Source organism: Coregonus clupeaformis, chromosome 14 (genome assembly GCF_020615455.1).
Source record: "Coregonus clupeaformis isolate EN_2021a chromosome 14, ASM2061545v1, whole genome shotgun sequence".
NCBI classification, from domain to species: Eukaryota; Metazoa; Chordata; class Actinopteri; order Salmoniformes; family Salmonidae; genus Coregonus; species Coregonus clupeaformis.
This window is the reverse complement of record NC_059205.1, coordinates 42454264-42469648: the sequence shown is the minus strand read 5'-3', so window position 1 is coordinate 42469648 and position 15385 is coordinate 42454264. Positions and strand designations below refer to the sequence as shown.

Below are 15385 nucleotides of genomic sequence, written 5' to 3'. Positions count from 1 at the left end.
GATTAAGTTGCTCTGGCTTGATGAATTTGATACAGTCTATCTTTTACATAAATGTCAGATAAAGTCAGGATTGCAGTTTATGAACTAGGATGAGAGCAATTACAACTGGGTCCCAACAACATCATGCTGTAAAGTCCTTGTTTGGTTGGACAGTTTTAAAAGAGGTAAGCCAATGATTTGTGATGGACACCACCTCTTCTATATTTCTAAATGGACAAGAACATTTTAATTTCATTTGTTTATTTGGTATTATTATAGATCTGGATATTGGCTAAAACAGTAAACACACTGTTTAACTTTGTTAAAGTAAACACAGGCCTCATTTTTGAAGGCTTGGGCCTCTCTAAAAACAAGTGTGTTCGCAACAAGCAGTTGTCCTATTTGCAGTTTTCAAATGCAATAGTTTCTTTATGCTTGTTAAGAAGATAAGCCAGCTGTTTAAGTGCTTTCATGGTCAGATACACAGAAAATCGACCACACACTGTGTCTAATTTGAGTGTCCCGGATTTAGATGTACTATGTTACGTCTAATCTATGAGACCAGACTGGGAACACAGAGGGTTACCTAGGGGGTCTAGCCTGAGTCGCAAATGGCCCCCTATTCCCCATATAGTGCACTACTTTTCACCAGGGCCCATGTGGCTCAGGTCAAAAGTAGTGCACTATATAGGAAATAGGGTGTCATTTGGGACGCAGCCCAGTCCTCCCTCACTGTCTGACATCTTAATTATCAGGCCTAGGACATCTTGACAGTAAGAGGGTGAGAATCTGGAACTCTGCCCCACACAAACCTCAATAGGAATAGTAGTAGGATCCCCATCATTTCATATTCATATGCAGGTCAGAGTGTGACATGTTTCACTGGGTCATCAGTATTAATTGGGGGCAGAGAACGCAGCGTTTGTAACATAATTGTTGCGCAGAGGGGTTCCCTCAAGAGAGGATTAGTCGAACAGACCACCCGTAGGGCTTTTATTGCCATTTTAATGTTTTTATGAATCCTTCTCGTACCCCACTGCTTGTGGTTGCATCTAGAATACGTAAACGTGATACCCACCATAACAAAAAGAAACGCAACAACCAAGCACCACTGTTCGTTACAAAGTGTAAACGTTTACATTTTTCCACCAATGCTACCCAAAAGGAACCCAACAACCAACTGTTGTGTAGGCCTACTTATCCAAAAATGTCTTATCACGGCATGAAGACACAAAAGCAAAAATTACATTTGCTAAATATTTGAGTGGTGCGCAGCTTTGGCGCAGAATGACTATCAAGACGCACAGGTACAAATGTAATAAAAGTAGTTTTATTCTCAAAATAAAGATCTTCTATCAAAGTGAATTATACATATTGTCAATCTCGTATAAATTGTATATACAAATTTACATGTTTGTACATCAATAATTATATAAATACATTAAGCACCAACGAAACCCGTATGAGACATTAAGGCATAGCCTACTTCAAACCATCTTTGAAAAGCTCATTTTGTAGGTTAAAATTAGGCAAAGCCTCTAATTCTTCTGATTATATGGTTCTAAACTGGCTGCGGGTCTCATTATGCAAGAACAAAAATCATTAGGTGCTAGTTAATGTGCTAATTGGAACACGCTGATGAACAATCCCAACACAATTAGTGGTCCATTCTTCCTTTTCAAACCCGTGACAATGGCATCTGTTTGGGACAAGAGACAGAGCTCGCAGTGCCGGACCTCCACGTCAATCCCGTGCTAACGTCACTGTACATTGACCCGCTCGTGGCCTTGCTTCCCCAGCAGCAGCGGGTGCAAAAAGTCCTCCAGGATTCTAGAGTTTTTCCCGACCAGACCCACGCGCCGGACGTGATGCCAACCAAAAGGCACATGAAATATTTCAGCATGAACACAGCATAGTCCGGCTTCTGCATTTCATGCTCCGACAAGCAGGAACAGTTGTGGGTGATTTCCCAAGTCTGTCTGTTGTGCTGCTCATAGAAGTAACAGGCTACTATAATAGTGGCTGGGACCGTGTAAAGCACTGTAAAAATCCCTATCCTGATCATCAGTCTCTCCAACTTGTCTGTTTTCGTCCCTCCTTGCTTTATAACACTCCGGATCCTGAACAGTGACACAAACCCAGCCAGGAGGAACATAGTCCCAATGAACAGATATATAACCAAAGGCGCCAAAACAAAGCCCCGGAGATTATCCAAATTCTGATTGCCAACATAGCATATTCCTGCCACAGGGTCACCGTCCACTGAACTCAACGCCAACACAGCTATTGATTTCATGCTGGGTATCAGCCAGGCAGCTAAATGAAAATACTGGGAGTAACTGGCTATGGCCTCATTTCCCCACTTCATCCCCGCAGCCAGGAACCAGGTAAGAGACAGAATGACCCACCAAATAGAACTGGCCATGCCGAAGAAGTAGATGAGTAGAAATACAATGGTACAAAGAGCAGGGCCGGTGGTCTCGTAGTGGATGTGTTCGATGTCATGCTCCATGTTACAAGCCACTTGTTCATGTCCAGCAATTAGTCTGACAATGTAGCCGACCGAGACAAACATGTAACAAGCAGAGAGGAATATAATGGGTCTCTCCGGGTATTTGAAACGCTCCATGTCGATTAAAAAAGTTGCCACTGTTGCAAAAGTAGAGATAAAACATAACACGGACCATAGTCCTATCCAGAATGCAGTAAATGTCCTTTCGTCTTGGGAGAAGTAAGGGTTATGGCAAGGCATGGCACAGTTGAGTATCTGTCCTGTTTTAACTCTGTTATATAGAGGATTACTGTTGCTGACTGGAACCATGGGTGCGCGGCAGTGACATTTGGGTTCGCATGGAGAACTCGGAGGTTTGTGTTTACTGGGGTCGTTAGAACGGCCTTGTCCATTCTTCTTTCGTGGGTTTACTGGTTTAACAGGACGATTTGTGGGCTTTGCAACCACTGGAGAAACAGTCGTCGCGCTTCTGTTGTAGTCCATGCATAGTGTATCTTGGTTACCTTGCACTGGTAATAAATCGCATCTCATTCTGTCTGGCCACGGGAACCCGTACTGTCTCATCAGAGGCGCGCAGCCTGCCTTGGCTCTCTCACAGACACTCCGACAAGGCGGCAGGGGCTTCTTGTAGTCCTCCAGGCAAATAGGAGTGTACATGCTACAGAGAAAGAACTTAAGGTCCGGAGAACACTTGATTTCCACCAGGGGCCAAAACTGGTGCACCTCCAGCCCTGCCTCGTCCTGTGTGTCGTGGTTGAACTGGTTGGGCATGTAGGTGTAGTTGTATCCGATTCCTTTGCATAAGGGCACGGATATCTCCTGGCATTGTAGCTCCTTCGCCGCGGCGCAGCTCGACCTGTGTAGAACGAGTGCAAAAAACATGCACCACCCCAAGCCCAGCAAGTTACACTCCATCTTCACTCACTGTTGAATTAGTCTGCTTCCAAGTGCCAGCGAACTTGCGCTTGCAAGTAGGCTGTGGAGTCCGATTAATCCAGAGATGCTGGTAAACTCATCCTTGGCGCAGACGGTGTTCTTGGGGAGTAGCCTTTGGGTGTCTTGTCTGGCTGGTAAAATGGTAGGGAATCCACGAAGCACACCGCTTTACTCTATCTTGATTTGACGTTATTCTGTAAAATCTACCACTCTTCTCTGTCTGCTATTGACTGTCAGACTATAATTTACGCGCCGATACCATTCGTTTTTCTCCCGCTGTTTGTTAATGGCATCATTGTTATTCGCTCGCTCTGCAGGCTCTGTTGTTGGCGGATGCATTGAATGGGATATATATGGAGGGGGGCGAAGTCACTCCCTCTATTGGAGCGCCTAATCACAGAGCGACAGGGGCAGGGAACTAGGATAAATCAATCAAGTGTTTCTCAAAGGTGTTTGTTGACATGTTCCCCTCCATAGAATAAGATTGTTAATGACTTTGTCTTTGTTTATTCTTCTCCTTATGGAGTGAATTGAATTGTACCTTTACATGAACTTGTGTTGTGGGTAAATTAACTATACGTAAAAATGTATGCACACATGACTGTAAGTCGCTTTGGATAAAAGCGTCTGCTAAATGGCTTATTATTATTATTATATTATTATTATTATTATTATTATTATTATTATTATTATTATTATTATTAACTAACATAGGCCTACGCTTCTGAAATATTAAATGTTTTGCTATTTGATTTGTTGCATTGCAATAATTGTTAGGTAAATTAAGGCCTATTTGACAGGGTCCTTATTAGGTTACAGTGTAATCATGCACAAGGCCAGGGGTTCCAAAACTTTTTTGACCCACGACCCCATTTTGAAGTATGGTTTGAAGTGATTGAAATGCATCAGCAAGGTATTGGGAAATTCGAAAAATCATCAGGCAATAATGTTGTATGATCTTCTGTGTAGAAAATAACATCATCAATGATGATGTTCTTTTTCCCCATCTGATTTAGTGCCTGGTCTTGTTCACGCTGTTCTAATGGGACTTGTGGGCATTGTAGAGGTAAACAGAAGACACATACGTGTTCTTGAGAGTCTTATCTTTCAGTAATATTTTGTAGCGTAAACCGTTCAAAAGATAGACCCACATTTGTAGGAAGAAAACAGAACCCCCTCTGGAGGTTACTGACATAACCCAGGGTTTTTCTGCGACCACATTTTCAAATCAGGGAAACACTGCACTAGGCACACCTAAAGGCATCAGCATGCTTCAGTTCGGCTGGCAGCTAGCCGGACTTAGCCGAACCGAACCAGTGTCCTCTGTAGCTCAATTGGTAGAGCACGGCGCTTGTAACGCCAGGGTAGTGGGTTCGATCCCCGGGACCACCCATACACAAAAATGTATGCACGCATGACTGTAAGTCGCTTTGGATAAAAGCGTCTGCTAAATGGCATATTATATTATATATATTATATACTCCCTTAAAAGACCTTTGCCAGCCAAACCGAAGCATGCTGAGGCCTTTACACATTCAAAATTATATTTACATTTTAGTCAATCATGGATGCAATTTGACAAATATGGAGATATTCATGACACGTAGGGTATATCTGTGATTTTAAATGTAACACATTAATTGTAAACCTTTAACACTGTGGTAGGTATAGACCCAAGGAACACATTTAATCAAACTTTGGGGCAGTGTGGAGACAGTGGGTGTTAATGTGGGATAGTTAGGAGACCCCAGGGGGTTGTCCTAAACTAAAGAAAGAGGTCTTAATTGTGGTGCCAATGTTTCATTTAGCGCTTGTATAGGCCCCATGCTGAGGAGGTGATTACCGAAATGCCTGCCAACACCCAACAAACTTCCCGGGGATGTGTGTCAATAGTCTAAGTAGATGGTTTATGGGGAAATAGATTAACAAAGCTGATAGCTTGGAAATATATGTGATGGCTGTCATTAATGTGATTCTGTTGGCGCACTAATTGGTTTGGGTAATCTCAAGCAAAGTCATAATGTTATTTTACTACAGTGACCAACTGCCCATGTCTCCTGGTCTCATCTACAGATGTCTTCTCTTTCACCACCATTCTCCAATAGGCTACTATCAGCATAGAATGGAGGAGGACAGGACATGCACATCATTTAAAATATTGAGGTATGGCGCTTATGTGGTCTTCATGCATTTTGTTTCAAGGAAAGCTCTGCATTGACATTTTTTGATAGTTTTCTGTGAGTGCTTCACCTCCCCTCCCTCCCCCCTCAAAAGGGAAGAATCATAGGAAAAAACGTAAGAACATTTCCAATAACTTTATTGAGGAATAGCAACTTTGCTTAACTTTCTTCATAAGTGTATAATTAAGGAAAAAATGGCAGTTAATAATAAATGTGTTCTTAAGAAGGTTTTGTGAATGCGGCCACAGGTGTCCAGTCTCAGAGTCAAAGGCCAACATAATGGAGACTAGCAGATGAGGATCAGCATCAGTTACCCTGATTGTGTGTGCATCCCAAATGGCACCAAAAGTAGAGCACTAAATAGGGAATAGGGTGGTATTTGGGACGTAGCCTGTGTCTATTAGAGTCATAGGGCCCCGTATTGATTAACAGACAGATAGAGGTGCAGTCCAGCCACCAACTGTTGAAACGCCCCCTGTTTGTAACTGTGATAGCAGGTGTTGGGTTACATATGGGCCCCCTGCATTCCAAATTTAAAAGGGTGGAAATGGAATTACTGCATCTCTTTAAAACTCAATTTCTACTCTACGTTCTCTACTCTTCTCTCGCTTGTTGTTCTCCCAGGGCTCTCCCAGGGCTCTCCCAGTTCATGATGCCATGGAGGGGGGGGGGGAGCGAGGGGGAGCGGGAGGGGGAGGGAGAAAGAGAGAGGGAGAAAGAGAAAGAAAGAGGGAGGGAGGGAGGGAGGGAGAGAGAGAGGGGGGAGAGAGAGGGAGAGAGATAGAAATAACTAGAGAGAGAGAGAGAGAGAGAAATAACTAGAGAAAGAACTAGAGAATGAGAGGGGGGGAAGAGAGGGAGAGAGGAATGAGACTCATTTGAGACACATATAGCCTAGATTTGTAAAGATTCATGGCTGTGGACCAACTCTCATATCTTTTCTCTATGCACCCACCACATGAAACATGATGGTCATGTAATTCCCTTGTGGGCAAATTGACAACAATTGAATCAGTCAAACGGTAGGTATTAACTTCAGAATTGAGTGGTTCATGCTTTGTCTGAGTGATGGTAGATTCTGAGTTTCTTTCTGATCTTATTTTGAGCTTATATCACTGAGTACGGTTACATGCACACAATAATGTGATTATTGTGGATAGTCAGATTAAGATAATAGTTTGATTTGAACGTTTACATGCTTTGCAAGAAGCTAATAATCCAGTTTACATGGACACATCTGAAATCAGGCTACCTGATGACACTGATAAATGGAGAAAATCACCAATCAAAATAAATGTTCTACCACAGCGACCATGTTCTTTTTGGGAAGCATATTTGATTCTGAGTTCTGACATATAAAGTGTGTATGCGAAAACGTCTTCTAAGACGCATACATTCAGTTGTTCCAAACTCACGCTAAAGAGGGAGGCTCGCTCGGATGGTGGTAGCACCAGCGCAGATCAGATATACCGCTGGAATGCCGATTTAAGGTGTTTACATGTCTTAATAATTTGAAAGACTGCTCATAAAACCAGGTGTTTTAATCGGTATATGCTTACTTTGATTTTGACCTTACGCCCATTAAGATGAGCAGAGTAAAGTGTTTACATGACTATTGCATAATCTGCCTACTGCCATAATCAGTTTCATATCGAGTTATTACTGTGCATGTAAACGTACTCAATGACACAGTTCTTTGTAACATATTGGATATTTGTATGGACCATTTCAACAACTTAGAAGGATGATACAGTACTTGTTTGCGATTGTTGTGTTACAAATGATTTATAAATACACAATTTATTATTGATTTCTGTAGATTTCTTTCAAGCATTTCCTCTGGATTTTTCAACTGAGCATACTGGCGTATTTTGCTAACGAAATCAGGTTTCAGAATGTCTTTTGAAGTCTGGAAAAGTAAATAAACATGTCATTTTAGTCCTAAGGTAAAGCGGAATCATTTATTTTATTTGAAACCACATATGTGTATTAGGAATGAGGGCTGACCATAACTAGATCTCAGTTATGACTGAAAAGAGATTGGGCCTCCTCTCTCTCAAAACAATGTTTACACACAGTCCACCCTTAATCTCTGATGGGATATTGTCCTGTTGCTGAGTTCTTAGCATCCAATATACAAATATAGCTGAGCTATGCCTCTCAGTACTGCCCACCACGCTTCAGGGTGAAGTTCTTCCTAGGTACAGATTTAGGATCAGCTTTTCCTCCCCCAAAACCTTAACCATTAGTGGGGAAAATGCTAAACTGACCCAAGATCAGCGTCTAAGGTCAACATCATCCTACACCCCCACCACCAACACTCCAAGCGATGATTCACTCCCCAGCCTGTAGTTGTAGCAGACCCCCTGTCGGTTTTGTTTACCCAGAGATTTGCTGTTAATCAGTTTTATTTCTCATGTGTTTTGTATTTGTCTTATTTAACTCTGCATCGTTGGGAACGAGCCTGTAAGTAAGCATTTCACTGTAAGGTCTACTACACCTGTTGTATTCGGTGCATGTGACAAATACAATTTTATTTTATTTGAGGTGTATCTGGGGCCCCCTCTCACTACACACACATACACACACACACACACACACACACATACATAACACACTTCCCACCCCTGAGGTGACAAAGCGTGTATCTATTGAATGAGCTCACCTCCAGCTCGTTACCTTAACAGAGAAGGCCCACCCCTCCAATCAATCTACTGCTGAGAGGAGCAGAGCAGGACCAGGTCAGGGAACACGTTACTCTGCTGAGTAAGCCTAGTGCTCGCTTCTTTAGCAATGATTTGATTGTATTTTTTTATTTAACCTTTATTTAATGATGTAGCGAGGACTTTGATCTCACATAGGAGGATAGTATAAGAGCTGGCTACCATGCATTGCCTTTTACAAAGATGTGATTGTAGTTTCTGAAAGTACCTTGGTGGTAAACATGATAATGAAGAAAATAATGAAAACCATATTGTAACAGGAAGATAATGGATAATAAACAAATCCATTGGAAAGCGAATGATGGATCTCTGAGAGAAAAAAAAAGAACAGGTTCCTAGTCTTCATAGTTAATTTAGTACCATGTGAGCCCCGCACACCTAGGGTGCCATGTGTGTTCTTCTAAATTGCCACTTGTTCTCTAAACATAATTAAACCCTGAAGCATGAGCTATTTTAAAGGGAACAACTGGAAACATTTATGGCATGTTTATAATTACGCTCTTTCTTCTGATGCTAGGACGTCCTCAGTAAGGTAAACAAGGCCGTTCCGGCTTCACACAACCAGGGATTCATTAGAACTGTGACGACAAGCTGGAAACCTACTAGCTAGTGCACTTTGAGCTATTGATGATGGTTTATTACTAAACTCTCATCTGAGGGAACGCCTGGGCTAGGGTACTCAGTGGCCCTCAGTCCCAAAAGGCACCCTATTTCGCTATATAGTGCACTACTACTTTTCAAAAGTAGTGCACTATATAGCGAATAGGGTGACATTTGGGAGGCAGTCAGACTGCTCACAGAGATAATTTATCTGAGTAATTAGGCAAAGCCACTGTGGAAAAGGAAGAAATGTTGTAATGTAACTTTTCCCTTTTCCCAGCATGGCAGAAATTTCAGCCAGCTTGGAATCAAACTAAAATGTTCTGAACATGATACAGTTGTGTCACACAATGTCTATGCAGGTTTGCATTTCAGTTGCCTCGGAAAGCCCAGGCTTCTCACGTTCTGTTCGAAATTGTCCAATAGTCGAGTCAATGAGGCAAGATTTGGAAGGATGGCCACGAGAGACTAGCAGCTCCGTAATAATGGGATCCTAAGCTACAGTATATCTTGTCCTGATTTAACAGTAGTGACCTCTGGGATAATGTGCCCCCTCAGTCTCTAAAATCAATGTGATTTATTTCAGGGCAAGTATTACAGCAGATGTCTGATAAATGGAGTTAGTAAGTACTAGTAAATACTGCTACTGGAAAATCTGTAGACCTTCATACCTTTATACACCGGAAGCCATTTTGTTTTATGGTTAAAGAGGAGATTTGTAGCATCCTACCACTTTAGAACTCAAAAAGCCTTGCCCTCATCCTCTCAGGCAAGTGAGGAGATGGCATCATGCCCTCTTTGTAGACAGTGTTTTTTTACCACTAGTGAACTTGTTGCCCTCTTTACCTCTGGTCTGAGTCCTAAATGAAACCCTATACCCTATTTAGTGCACTACGTAAAATGTAGTGCAGTAAATAGGCAATAGGGTGCCATTAGGGATGCAGCCCCTGGTTTCCAATGCAGAAGGGCTGGAAAACTCATTCAAGATGGTTATCAGATCATACAGTGGGGAAAAAAAGTATTTAGTCAGCCACCAATTGTGCAAGTTCTCCCACTTAAAAAGATGAGAGATGCCTGTAATTTTCATCATAGGTACACGTCAACTATGACAGACAAATTGAGAAAAAAAAATCCAGAAAATCCCATTGTAGGATTTTTAATGAATTTATTTGCAAATTATGGTGGAAAATAAGTATTTGGTCACCTACAAACAAGCAAGATGTCTGGCTCTCACAGACCTGTAACTTCTTCTTTAAGAGGCTCCTCTGTCCTCCACTCGTTACCTGTATTAATGGCACCTGTTTGAACTTGTTATCAGTATAAAAGACACCTGTCCACAACCTCAAACAGTCACACTCCAAACTTCACAATGGCCAAGACCAAAGAGCTGTCAAAGGACACCAAAAACAAAAAAGTAGACCTGCACCAGGCTGGGAAGACTGAATCTGCAATAGGTAAGCAGCTTGGTTTGAAGATATCAACTGTGGGAGCAATTATTAGGAAATGGAAGACATACAAGACCACTGATAATCTCCCTCGATCTGGGGCTCCACGCAAGATCTCACCCCGTGGGGTCAAAATGATCACAAGAACGGTGAGCAAAAATCCCAGAACCACACGGGGGGACCTAGTGAATGACCTGCAGAGAGCTGGGACCAAAGTAACAAAGCCAACCATCAGTAACACACTACGCCGCCAGGGACTCAAATCCTGCAGTGGGAGACGTGTCCCCCTGCTTAAGCCAGTACATGTCCAGGCCCGTCTGAAGTGCATTTGGATGATCCAGAAGAGGATTGGGAGAATGTCATATGGTCAGATGAAACCAAAATATAACTTTTTGGTAAAAACTCAACTCGTCGTGTTTGGAGGACAAAGAATGCTGAGTTGCATCCAAAGAACACCATACCTACTGTGAAGCATGGGGTTGGAAACATCATGCTTTGGGGCAGTTTTTCTGCAAAGGGACCAGGATGACTGATCCGTGTAAAGGAAAGAATGAATGGGGCCATGTATCGTGAGATTTTGAGTGAAAACCTCCTTCCATCAGCAAGGGCATTGAAGATGAAACGTGGCTGGGTCTTTCAGCATGACAATGATCCCAAACACACCGCCCGGGCAACGAAGGAGTGGCTTCGTAAGAAGCATTTCAAGGTCCTGGAGTGGCCTAGCCAGTCTCCAGATCTCTACCCCATAGAAAATCTTTGGAGGGAGTTTAAAGTCTGTGTTGCCCAGCGACAGCCCCAAAACATCACTGCTCTAGAGGAGATCTGCATGGAGGAATGGGCCAAAATACCAGCAACAGTGTGTGAAAACCTTGTGAAGACTTACAGAAAACGTTTGACCTGTGTCATTGCCAACAAAGGGTATATAACAAAGTATTGAGAAACTTTTGTTATTGGCCAAATACTTATTTTCCACCATCATATGCCAATAAATTCATTAAAAATCCTACAATGTGATTTTCTGGATTTTTTTTCCTCATTTTGTCTGTCATAGTTGACGTGTACCTATGATAAAAATTACAGGCCTCTCTCATCTTTTTAAGTGGGAGAACTTGCACAATTGGTGGCTGACTAAATACTTTTTTTCCCCACTGTATGTAACATGCACTTAGAATAACATGAGAGAAGCATGCAAATCAAAAGGCTCAGCATATTATTTTCTTGTACTTTTAAATAGGCATGTTTCCTAATTTCACCTACTGTATCTTGGAACACCGTCCTAGACACACATGCGCGCACACGCACGCACGCACACACACACCCCACCCTGGTAGTGCAGTCCAGGGCATTGACCGACCAGCTTAACCTTCAGCGATGCCCTGCTAAGTTTGCCCATGTCAGGGTCTCCAACAGCAGCCTAACAGCAGCCCTACTTCAGCATGTACATACGCGGTGCAGGGACCTATGGGTTGCACCCACTCGACACATTCCACACAGCCGTGACAAGCCGACCAGGCCAGACGGCACCGGGCAGCCCCGGCTATGGGCCAAGCCCCTTGGTCCACGGGAGAAATAATCCTGACACACTGGTTGAGTCCCAAATGTTACCCTATTCCCTATAGAGTGCACTACTTTTGTGAAATATTTGGGACACAACCATGGACTAACACACTGACAGCTTCACATTGAACCGAGAACCCCAGAACCAACCTCCCCAGACGAACATGAGGAGATAGGGAGGACTGGAGGAGAGAGAAAGAGGGGTTTATCACTGCCTATCATGAAAAGGTTGTAGTTCTGCATACCTGCTTAACCAACCTGAGACAGCATAGCTGAGGCTCTAGTGGCTGGAGAGAGAGAGAGAGAGAGAGAGAGAGAGAGAGAGAGAGAGAGAGAGAGAGAGAGAGAGAGAGAGGAGAGAGAGAGAGAGAGAGAGAGAGAGAGAGAGAGAGAGAAAGAGGGAGAGGAGAGAGAGAGAGAGAGAGAGAGAGAGAGAGAGAGAGAGAGAGAGAGAGAGAGAGAGAGAGAGAGAGAGAGAGAGAGAGAGAGAGAGAGAGAGAGAGAGAGAGAGAGAGAGAGAGAGAGAGAGAGAGAGAGAGAGAGAGATGAAAACGAAAACCAGTGTGACAGAATGTGTGTTTTTGAAAAACCAACACAGAGCAGTGTGTGTGTGAGAGAGCCGTGTCTGTCATTCTGGGAATGACTAAGTACACGTCCAGTGTTCATTAGCTCAGTCATTAAAGCTATCTCACCACAGAACAGGCCTTACTATCGCTGTGTTGTGTCAATAAAGGGTGCAGTTGCCTCTGATGCCAGACCCTGCATTAGTGAGATAACGTTAGTGTTGTCAAAGGCTAACCAAGAGAGAGGGAGATGGCTGTAGACCTACAATACAGGCATTGAGACAAGGTATGAGGAGGTTGTTCCCAAGACTAGGTCAAAGGTCAGGAGTATTGCGACAGCTTCTTTTTAAGAGGTGTGTACTTGTACATTTCCTGTCATGGATTAACAAGCATTGGATTGCTGTAATCATTGGCTAGCTAGAGAAGTGTTTCCACCATCGTTAACTCCATGATGGGAAGTGTGCAAGTGCACAGTTTGGGAAAACGGTACAGAATCGGGATGTAGACTTATGAGGCACTCCTTTAACTCCCTCAGTTAGCGTGGAGCCAATGCATCATTCTATATACATGCAACTATTATATAGCGAGGATATACAGACTGCCTGTACCTACTAATCTGAGAAGCCCTGTATGCTTCTATCCTGTGTTTCGTTACCATGGAGATTTTTGATACTGTTATTCTATAGTGGGTGCTATATTTATCCTTGACCTAAGGAAGTAACATGGTGTTTACTGTCCAGGAAATAGATACATATGTTTGACGTGTACTCTTAAAGTGATATAGAGGCTCGTTGCCCATTGTGAATGAGAGAGAATCCATCTGGTCATATGTTGATAGTACTATTGCTGGTTCCACATAGGCTACGTATGTTCAGTAGCATAATGCACTGTCCATGAAACTATCAACAGATACAGTAGTTTGAAAACAACATTTACAGTGCCTTCAGAAAGTATTCACACCCCTTGACTTATTCCATTAATTTTGGTTTATGACATTTATTGGAGGGACCTTTGAGCCAGTAGTAAGAAATCAACCCCGTTCTTATCGCCCATGTTGTTCAGCCAGACATATGCAAATATATTGGCTTGCATACTGTACAATGTATGCATGCAGTGCAAACACAAGGTATTTTCAGGGAGGTTTTGTACAATACACTTTGTTATAGAGATAGACCCGTTGAGCTTGAAACTTTACAACACTTTGCATAAAGGATATAAAGATATGAAATACATGCTAATAAAACCATGAAGAAATTCTTTAATCAAAATTCCAGAAACTGCAATAAATCTTTATCTGTCCAATAGAGTGGCTGGATTCTGATGCATGTGCGTCATAATGTAAATCTACTATTTGTATCACCAACTGGCTCTGCATCCTAAATGGCTCCCTTTTTAGTGCACTACTTTTGATCAGAGCTCATAGGGCAATGGTTAAAAATAGTGCACTATAGATTAAATAGGGTGCCATTTGGGATGCAGACCTGTTTGCAGGAAGCAACAACAGAACAGTAAATGTTAACACATTTTTAAATGGGACATGATTGTCAGCCAGGGAAAGTGACAGATGATGGTATCCATGGAATTCAACACAAAGTATGTTTTTATTTCAGTTAATGATTACACCATTATGCAGTGTGGCATGGTAATCATTTCACACATATAAAAGCCATAATGTTTTATAGCCATATTTACTGCACTGTTGTTGTATCATAGTTGCCAATAACACAGGAGAGACCATGTGATGAATACTTTGCCCTCCGTGCAGAAATGCAAAAAGACACAACTATAGAGCAATAAGTACCAACCAAACAATATAACTAGGATAAATGCAATGAGACACACAACTGTAGTAAAGCAATAGTCCTATTCAAACATTATAACTAGGAGAAATTGGTGTGAATAGACTGATGTGTTGACAGCCCTTCACTAGGACAGAGAGAGACACAGACAGGGCAGACAGGCAGGCAGGCAGGCAGGCAGGGAAGACAGGCAGGCAGGGAAGACAGCAGTAATAAGATGACAGGTATGTGGAGTGTAGAGGAGATTTAGCAACTCTTGGAGAACAGTGGCAGTGGATTAAACTGCTTCTTTATTGTTTAAAGCTTATTTGTTGTTAAAACCTTTCACAATAAAGAAACACTTTTATCCACTTCCACTGCCCTCCAAGAGTTGCTGAATTTCCTCTTCACTTCAGTTTTCTCCTCATTTAATTCACCTTGGCTGGAGAGCGAGGTAGCGGTAGTGTTCCCTTCCCTTTGGACAGGTATGGGGAGGACAGGACAGACTAATAGCACTGACTGGCCATCCTGGCTGGCTGAATGGAGTTAGGTCCAGGCCTGGTCTACTTAGCAGTGTGATACATGATAGGGTCCAAATCCAAAGTGGAATGGCTGAAGGCTGCAACCTGTGCTAAAGAGGGTCACAGGAGAAACAAAGGGGGTTCAGTCAGGAGTTGAGAGGCAGCACACACTAAAAGAACATGGCCAGGCACTAAGGTACATCTCAAATGGCACCTTATTCCCTATTTAGTGCCCTACTTTTGACCAGGGCTGGGTTTTAAAGTAATGATGGACTGTCGTTTCTCTTTGCTTATTTGAGATGTGCACTATATAGGGAATAGGCTGCCATTTGGGATGCACTCTAATGTGTGTGAGGGAGTAGTGTTTTTTGAGAGAGCTGCAGACAGACTGAACTTTCACTGAGATCGTTGTCTCGTTCGCTGTTGTGATCAGCCAAAGGCTAGAGATGTGACTGAGAAGGTTTGAGATAAAATAACAGCCAGAAGACTGAAATTACTTTTCTGAATGTCTTGGGATTAACACACAAAATAATAAATGACTATACTCTACTGCAGTGCCAAGCTAGTAAAAAAGTAAATATGGAAACCATC

The 15385-nt window shown here is 42.6% G+C and overlaps 1 protein-coding gene across 1 annotated transcript; it reads right to left on the bottom strand.

The window, feature by feature from the left end:
• Positions 1-261: 261 nt before the first annotated feature.
• LOC121580873 (frizzled-8-like) lies at positions 262-3753 on the bottom strand. Its single transcript, XM_041895990.2, has one exon. The coding sequence runs from the start codon at positions 3404-3406 to the stop codon at positions 1658-1660; it is 1749 nt and encodes a 582-aa protein (XP_041751924.1). The 5' UTR covers positions 3407-3753; the 3' UTR covers positions 262-1657.
• Between the last annotated feature and the right edge of the window lie 11632 nt (positions 3754-15385).

What these genes read in the sequence shown, in the direction of transcription:
- LOC121580873 (XM_041895990.2), bottom strand. Translation starts at nt 3,406, where the DNA reads ATGGAGTGTAACTTGCTGGGCTTGGGGTGGTGCATGTTTTTTGCACTC.